Below are 9,213 nucleotides of genomic sequence, written 5' to 3' on the forward strand. Positions count from 1 at the left end.
TGGTTATGTTTCTTTTTAACTTCATGCTTTAACTGTTCCCTGAATAAGGGTTAAAAAAACTTCCTTCTTGGCAATGCCCTTTTCTGCTTGAAACATGTTATTATTTTTATTTTTGTTTCCTATTCTTATTTACTACTGTGTTGTGGTTATGTTTCTTTTTAACTTCATGCTTTAACTATTCCTTTTTTTTTTTTTTTTACTTGAAAGAGGAAAAATTAGCCAGAGGAAGTCTTGTTCCAAAGATCTGGGCATCAGTAATTATTTTTTTAAGCTTTTTTGCTTGAACCTTTAAGGAATTTTTTCCAGCGTTTAAATATTTTCAGTTTTCTTTTGAATTTTAACGTATAATTTTGAGATGGTAATTTCTATATTCTCTGGTAAATTGGAGTATAACTGCTTTATTACTTTTAGGAGTCCATTTAAGAAGATGGAGGCTTTTGCCCCAAGGAAAAGGATGCATCATTCTTTAAATTATGATAGGTGAGTCTCATCCTAAGAATATTATTATTATGTGCCCTTGAGTAGACTATGACTCATAGCGACCTGATGAACAACAAACCTTCCCCTATCCTGAGCCATGCTCACTATCCTCAAGATACTTGACCTATTACTACAGTCTAAGAATAGAAACCTTTATAAAGAGAAGTACGGTCTCTTAAAATTTGTATTCCATTGGTGTACCTCTTGCTCCTACAGTAATATTTTAATATGAAGGTACTATACGTTTTATTAATGAATTTTTAGCCCTTTTGAAGAAAACCACAGTAAAAGCTGTTTTCTTTAGCTAAAAGAGGTGCCATAGTCCATAGGAAGTTGTGTTGATAACCCAGCTCAGTTTGAATCCACCAGTAGGTTGTGGAGAGAAGAGTGGCAATCCCCTCTCATGCAATTAACAGCTTTGGAAAACCAGTAGAGAGCCAGCTATGAGTCTGTTTCAACTTGATGGCAATGAGTTTTGAGGTGTTGGGTTCTTGAGTGCCTTTCCATTCTCTTGTAATATTTAAAATAGTGTTTTGTATACAATAGATTCTTATCTGTTATATTAGAGAATCTGTATACTCAGTACTTATATGTCATAACAGAGCTAAAAGTTACTTCCAATAGAACAAGCCTTAGGATCATTTTATTCCAAAGAATGAGTCATCTTGTAAACTTAATGTAACCATTGAACAAAGAGTATGAATATAACTTGCATATGGTCAACACTTGGGAATAGATTTTAAAGCATATATATGTATATCAAAGCTTCTTTATAAACACTACTGCTTTCATGAACAGCATTGAAATCTTCCTTTTTAAAGCTATTGGATACTTTATTGAGTAAAGACTGTTACTTTACTATTAATAGATAATATCCATGAGTATGTAGTATTGTTTTTAATATGAGATAGATGGTGGTGGTGGTTGTTATGATTATGATGTGCCGTTGAGTCGCTTGCAACTCATAGCAACCCTATGTACAACAGCCCTAAACTCTGCTCTGTCCGGTGCCAATCGCACTGTCTCTGACACTCCATCCCGATTACCCCAGTCACTGAATCAATCCACCTCATAGAGGGCCTTCCCCTCCTGTGCTGTCCCTCCACCCTACCAAGCATGATGTCCCTCTCCAACGACTGGTCCCTCCTTACAACATGTCCAAAGTATGTTAGACAGAGCCTCAGAATCCTTGCCTCCAGGGAGCCACCCGGTTTTACCCTTTCCAGGATGAATCTGTTTCTTTTCCTAGCAGTCCATGGCACCCTCAGCACTCTTCTCCAACACCACAGCTCAAAGGCATCAATTCTCCTTCTATCATTGTCCCACTCTCTGATGCATAACAAGTGATAACAAAGACCTATTAGTCTCCAGAGACAACACCATTGCTCTTCAGTACTTTGGAGAGGTCCCTAACAGGAGACTTTCCCATGGCAATACGTCTTTTAATTTCCTGGCTACTGGTGCCAAAAGAGTGTTGACTGTGGAGCCAAGCAAACTAAAGCAGTGAACAATCTCAATCTCCTTACCATCCATCCTGATGCTGCCAGTTGGTCCAGTGGTGAGAATCTTGGTCTTTTTAACATTGAGCTTCAATCGATACTGAAGGCTGCAGTCCTTGAACCTCTGTAGCAAGCATTTCAGGTCCTCCTCAGTTTCAGCAAGCAGGGTTGCGTCATCTGCATAACGCAGATTGTTGATAGATCTACCACCAATCCTGACACCACATTTCTCCTCATAGAGCCCAGCCTCCCGATAATCTCTTCTGCATACAGGTTGAAAAGGTATGGAGACAGGACACATCCCTGACGTACGCCCTTCCCAATTTTGAACCATGCAGTGTTTCCTTGCTCTGTTCTGACAACTGCTTCTTGGTCGAAGTATAGGTTTCTCATTAGCACGATCAAGTGTTCTGGGATTCCCATTCTTCTCAGAGTCAGCCAGTTTGTTATGATCCACACAGTCAAACGCCTTTGTGTAGTCAATGAAACACAGATATACATTCCTCTGGTAGCCCCTGCTTTCAGCTAAGATCCATCTAACATTAGCTACAATATCCCTAGTACCACGACCCCTTCTAAACCCAGCCTGGACTTCTGGCAGTTCTCTGTTGATATGCTGTTCCAGTCGTTTTTGGATAATCTTCAGTAGAATCTTGCTTGCATGTGAAATCAATGATATTGTTCTATAGTTTCCACACTCTGTTGGGTCACCCTTCTTTGGGATGGGAACAAATAGATCTCTTCCAGTTAGTTGGTCAAATGTGGTTGTTCTCCTCTTGGCACAATTTGGTGAGCACGTCCAGGGCAGCATCTGTTAGCTGAAATATGTCAGTTGGTATACCATCTATTACTGAGGCCTTATTTTTTTGCTATTTCCTTGAAAGCAGCCTGAACTTCTTCCTTTATCACCATAGGCTCTTGCTTATATGTTGTTTAGTGAAATTCTTTTGTGTCTGCCAATTCCTTTTTATACAGTGACTACAGAGATAGGTAGAGTTGTTTATTATTTAGAAATAGGTTGAAGTAAATATTGCGGCAAAATAATGACACTTACCAGTGCACTTGATTTTGGGTGTTTTTTTGTTTTGTTTTGTTACAGCTTATCGGACATTCCCTCAATGGAATTAATCTTGAATCGCACAGAAAATATATTTCTACCAGCTAATAAAAAGCACATTCATCAAAGCAGTGATAAAAACGAAGGAGAGATGCTTAGCTTTCAACAAGATCTTTTCACATCAAGTTCATTTAATACTGACTCATTTCCAACAGTTAAAAAAAGTTTGCCATCTGCAAATCAAAATTTGCCATTTAAATCTGTTGTTTCTACTGTATCATTTTACAACAAAGATAAGTGGTACCTCAACCCATTGGAAAGAAAGTTGATAAAAGAAAGTAGAGCCAGTTATCAAAAAACTAATAGTGAAGATAAGTCTTTGCCCAAAGTGACAGAAAAAATCCAGAGAAAACGGCCTTGCTCAAAGAAGACAAACAAAAAACCACAGAAAAGCTTAACTGCTAAGAATCAATCAGGTTATAACTGCATCAAGCCTGAATCAAGGAAGTCTAAAAATTCCAAGCAAAATAAAGTGATTTATAAGCCACTTGTGGATAAAGAAAATAATTGTTATTCTGCTGAGAATAATCTGAATGCTCCTAGAGTTCTAAGCCAAAAAGTAAAACCACAAGTTACTCTCCAGGGTGGAGCAGCATTTTTTGTGAGTAGGAAAAAACCCTCTCTTAGAAAATTATCTTTGGAAAATCAGTCATTACTGGGATCTACTGGAAATAATAAATCAGAATTGGTTGAAGATCCTGTTTTAGAGACTGTCCATGAAAGAAAAACTACTGAAACAAGGCAAGTGCCCAAGTGCGTATTACAAGAACTGAACATTGAACTACTGGGTGCTGGAAGTAAAAATGAAGATAAATTAATAAAGGTAAAGAAAGCTACCTGTCACTTTAAAAGCTTCTTGTTATTGTTATGTGCTTTCCAGCGGGTTTTCCAAGGCTGAAGCTGCATAGGAGGAAGTTGCCTGTCTTTCTTCCTTGGAGCCACTGGTGGATTCAAACTATGGGCCTTTGGGTTGGTAGCACAACTCCATACTCCCTAGGCTACTAAAGTATCCTTTAAACTAGGTTGACTATATAGTAAAACTATGTAGCATAGTTGAATACAATTAATTTGCATTGCTGTCTTGAAGACTGCTTTTATGAAGCCAAATAATTTAGAGGTTAGTCACTGTAAAGAATTTAAAAATGGTGAAATACAAAAATCTTCCTTTTTCATCTTAAGGAAGCCTGTGGGCATTTTGTTGGCATTTAGGTATAGATTTTTATTAAATTCCCTTAGGAGTAAGCCAGAGAAACTTAATAACATTTGGTAATCAATGTTTGGTTTTTGTTTTGTTTTGTTTTGTTTTTATAAAGTAGAAGAACATTCATGGAGTAAGTTTCCCAAGTATAAGTGTATTTGGGTCAGCTCATTGCTTAAAGTAGTAGATTATTCTGGAAAATTTAGAGAGTTATTAGATGCCATCAACTCAGAGCATCTTGTATACAGTGGAGCAAAGCCCAGCCCAGTCCTGCATCATTCTCACAATCTGCTGTGCTTACACTTGCTATTGCAGCCAATATCTTGATCCATTTCATTGAGGGTCACCTTTTTTCTCACCTATGAAGATTAGCCTAAACAGAGCTGTAATAGAAATGTAGGCCATAAGTCAGTCATTACAGTGAAGTTGAAACTCCAGTGCATTTCTGAAGCAGATAACATAATAGATGAAGCAGATAACATATTAGATTTCAAATGTGAGGTACGGCCTTTGTGTTTACAGTTCAACTTACTGCACACTGTGCCACCAGACCTCCCTTATAACTATATTAAGAAAAACTTAAAACTAAAAATTGTTTAACCCAATATATCTAATATACTAATTTGGAAACAGGATTGGCATCCACTTGCTAAACAACATGCCTTTGGAAACTCTGAACATTAGACAAACAATGATAGTTCTAGAACAGGGTTTAGATCTTTTGTCCATAGGGTCGCTAGGAGTCTTTACCATTCCAATATAATCAATATGAAGAGTTGTTAGTGGGATGCTTAACACTTTTTTGTTGCATATTAAATCCTCAAAATTTGCTTTTATTTTACACTTCATGCTCAGCTCAATCTGCCCTAGCCACATTGCATGTTTTCAGTAACTCATGGGTATTGTTGACCTTGATCCATTGTACATAGAGTCCCTGTGAGTTGGTATTTACTTGATGGCAGTGAGTTTATTTTCATTTTAGGGACAGCAAGCAATTGAAGCAGCAGACCTTAAAGGGATTGTCTCTCAGTTCAGAGGTTCCATGTCTGTGATGGCATTATACCCATCACAATCTGAGTCACTAAAATGGTACGCCAACCAATTGTCAACTTGGTTCCTACCACCACCTCTCAAATTCATTTCCAAATCTTCATACCTCTGCTATTGTGAGGTGCCATCAATCTGGCTTCAACTCACAGTGACCCCATCTCCAACAGCACAAAACCCTGTCCAATCCTCCCCCCATCCCCACATTCTTTGCTGTGCTCTAATACCGCTTATAGTCACCTGTATTACAAAACACAATGACAAAGATTATAAATTGATGATATGGACCAAATTCAGCTTATATAATGTTATAAAAAATTTCAACCAACTTTATTTTTGAACCAACATTTTAAAAAAAATTTATACAATGTAAAAAATTTTTTTTTAATCTCCCTATAAATGCTTCTTTCCCTTGGTCAAATATCTTCTTAAAATACAGTGTTCTTCATATTCTGTTTTTAGAAAACATGTCTGAATGTCAAGGATGATAATCATATGAGTATAAATTTTATCAATTTCCTCAAATTGGGTACTTTATATTGAAAATTTACATCAATATTAAAAAAAAAATAGATGTGTAACCTAAGCTAAAATCAGTCCACACAACGAAAAAGGGAAGGGTTCTGCCATCTAACTCTCCTGGATATATACCTCTTATCTATGATAATGAAGATAATATCCTTGACATAATGACAGCATAAATTTTTTTCAACACCCTTTACTGCTTTATATTTTCCTGAAATTGTTGAAACTGGCTCTGCTCACTTAAAGATTTTGTTAAGCTAGGATTCATTCCTGCCGATGGTTATCCTGTCTCTGTTTAGACATGGCTTTGAATAGGTGCTTTGTTTTACTCAAGAAGTCTCCCTCACCCAAGCTAAAATTTTACTTTTCCTACCTTCCTACCTTCCAACCTAGTCTAAAGTTGCACTGTTAACCCAAAGGTTATGCCTCTGGAAGCCTGAATCCACCAGCATCTCCTCAGGAAAAAGATGAATCTCCTCTTCCCAAATAATTTACAGCCTCAGAAATCACCTGAAAGGTCAGCTGTGAGTCAGTTCTGACTGGATGGCAATGAGACTGAGCCTAAAAAAGAGAGTGAACAGCTTCTCTAGATACTTCCAAAAAAATTTTTTTTTCCTTAAAGTTTGTGCCTTTCCAATTTTAGTGACTTGGGGAAATTCCCCCCCCCCCCCATTTTCACTCTTATTTTTCATTTCAGTATTGTTTAAGTAAGAGAGCTCTGGTGGCCTAGTGGTAAGAAACTGCTACAATCACAAAGCACATGGTTCAAATCCACCAAATGGTCTGCAAGAGAAGGATGAGCAATCTCCTGTAACTTGTGAAAACCTACCAGAGTATCAGCTATGAGTGGGTTCTGACTTGACAGCACTCAGTAACTCCCTGCCATAGTTAGTAAATTTGCTAAGCGATAGTTTACATCAATATTATGAAAGTAATGCTCTATAATCTTCATTCTGTCATTTTTAGCAAGAAACATTTTTGATGGATGACAAATGATGACTGAAGACTTAAAATATTTAGCATATACAAAGGTATTCCTAAAAATATTCCAAAAGTAGAGGATGTTTCATAGTAAATTAGATCTTTTCCTTTAGAAGCAGATCTCTTAAGATTTCATTTAAAAAAAAATATTTCATTCACTAAATAAATGAGAATTTTAGATTCATTTTTGCCTTTTCATGGTTTTCAGGATTCAGCAGGTAGAGTGGTTTCTTCAAGGAAGTGCCAGCTTGATGAAAATATGTGTTTGCCTTCAGAGGACACTGACAACAAGGCAGGTAAGTAAAAGAACTCATCTCAAAATGAGCTTTGAAAATGTATGGAAATGGATAGGGTGATAGTTATTAATGTAGTAAATGTAATTAATGTCTATAAGTTATATGCTTAAAAAGGTTAAAATGACAAATATTTTATGTGGTTTTTCACAATGAAATTTTTAAAACTTGAAGATGAGCTTAGTTATTTATAATACTGCTTTATTACTGTGTTAATAAGAAAGCCATGTACAATAGCAGTATTTTTTGTTTTTTCCTGAGTCTCCTTTTCCCCAGTGTGTATGTCCATAGATAGGTATCAAGGTAAGTGTTTTATCTCTGTGGCAGTATTTTCTATCTTATGTCAAACAGAGCATTTAGAAAAGTAGTACATAAGATAGTTCTTTGCATGAAACGAGACAAAATGCTAATAATTGTTCTATGGTTGCAACCATGTTCTTTAGAACATTGACTATAGTATTTAACAGTTGTGAATAAAGCTACTGTAAACATTCATGTTGTTATGTTGAACTGAAACCACCTGATAACTGACCCTCCATTGGGTGTTCAGAGGCTGTAAATTAAACAGGGGACTGCTCATTCTCCTTAGGAGCAGCTGATGGATTCTAACTGCGTTTGGGCTGACAATACAGCTCTTTACCACTGGGCCACCAGAGGTCGCCTAAAAATTTGCATGTGTGGGTTTGAGGCGCGCGCGTGTGTGTGTGTGTGTGTGTGTGTGTGTGTGTGTGTGTACATAAGTTTTCAAATTACTTGAGTAAATATTTAAGAGCCTGGTTAATGAGCACTATTATAAGTGTAAGTTCATAAAAAAGGGCCAGAGTTACTGTGCTATTTTTTTTATACCACTGGCTATTCTGAATTTTTGTTCTCATTTGTTGCCAGTGTTGGTATTTTGTTTTTAGGGTTTTTTATTGTATTTTTCCCATTCATTTTTCGGTGTGATTTTAGTTTGCATTTTCCTAAGGATGCTGTGCATCTTTACATGGGGCGGGGGGGTGTGGGGTGTTTGTTTTCAAACATCTGCGTAGTTTCTTAAGTGATCTTTTTCCTGTTTTTAATTAGATTGTATATTTTTCAATCTTAAAAGTTCTTTATACATTCTGAAACCAAGTCTTTCATTATATACGATTGTAGATATTGTCTCACAGTCTGTGGCTTAGCTGTTCATTCTGTTTTTCATGAAACTTAAGTTTTTAAATTTATGAAGTCCAACTTAATTTCTTTTTTCATGTATTATGTTTTGGATTTTTAAAGGTTTTTGCTGATAATTTCCTTCTAGAAGTTTTCTTTCTCACCTTTTGATCTGCAGTCCATTTTAAGTTTTTATATAAAGTATAAATTCTAAGTTTACGCTTTTGTGTATGGGCCACTAATTCCAGCACTGTTTTGCCATAAAGATTGTTCTTTGTTGAATTACTTTTGCCAGTCAAAAGTCAATTGACTTCATTTACGTATGTATTTCTAAGCTACTTGTATTTTTATCAATACAGTTATTGTAGTTTTTTTCTTTCCTTCCCGTCTCTGGTAATCACTAATAAACAGCTTGTTGACAGTGGTTATATATATACTTATTTCATGTCATTTACATCATACAGTATTTGTCCATTTGCAACAACTAATTTCACTCAAAGGCCCCCCAGTAGCAGCATAGTGGTGAAGCCTACAAACTGAAAGATAGTGATTCCAGGTCACCAGCCCTTCAAGGAGGGAAAATGAAGCCCTCTGCTCCTATGAATATTTACAGTCTTAGAAACCCTATCAGGCAGTCCTGCCATATTCTATAGTCTCTGTAATTGGAATCAAATTAACTGCAATGGGTTAATTTTGTTCAAAATGATGGTATTTTTCAAGGTTCACCCATGTTGTAGCAAGCATCTAGACTTATTTCTCTTTATGGCTGAATAATATTCCACTGTATATATTACTATAGTTTGTTTATTCATGTACCTGTTGATTGACATATCAGTTGTTTCTGCCATTTGGTTACTGTGAAAAGTACTGCACTGCACATTTCTGTTCAGGTTTCTGTTTGAAGTCTTTTCTTTCTGAGTGTATATTATTGTTGTTGTT

At 36.3% G+C, this 9,213-nt stretch overlaps 1 protein-coding gene across 1 annotated transcript in view; it reads left to right on the forward strand.

The window, feature by feature from the left end:
- ESCO2 (establishment of sister chromatid cohesion N-acetyltransferase 2) overlaps positions 1-9,213 on the forward strand; it is a 25,325-nt gene that overhangs the window by 1,116 nt on the left and 14,996 nt on the right. Inside the window, exons 2-4 of the mRNA XM_006884927.1 lie at positions 412-480; positions 3,079-3,919; positions 7,056-7,143. Coding sequence (XP_006884989.1) covers positions 412-480; positions 3,079-3,919; positions 7,056-7,143 — 998 coding nt within the window. The remainder of the gene's footprint in view (positions 1-411; positions 481-3,078; positions 3,920-7,055; positions 7,144-9,213) is intronic.

Source organism: Elephantulus edwardii, unplaced genomic scaffold, assembly GCF_000299155.1.
Source record: "Elephantulus edwardii isolate Elephantulus edwardi_28Jun2011 unplaced genomic scaffold, EleEdw1.0 scaffold00038, whole genome shotgun sequence".
In the NCBI taxonomy this organism is placed as follows: Eukaryota; Metazoa; Chordata; class Mammalia; order Macroscelidea; family Macroscelididae; genus Elephantulus; species Elephantulus edwardii.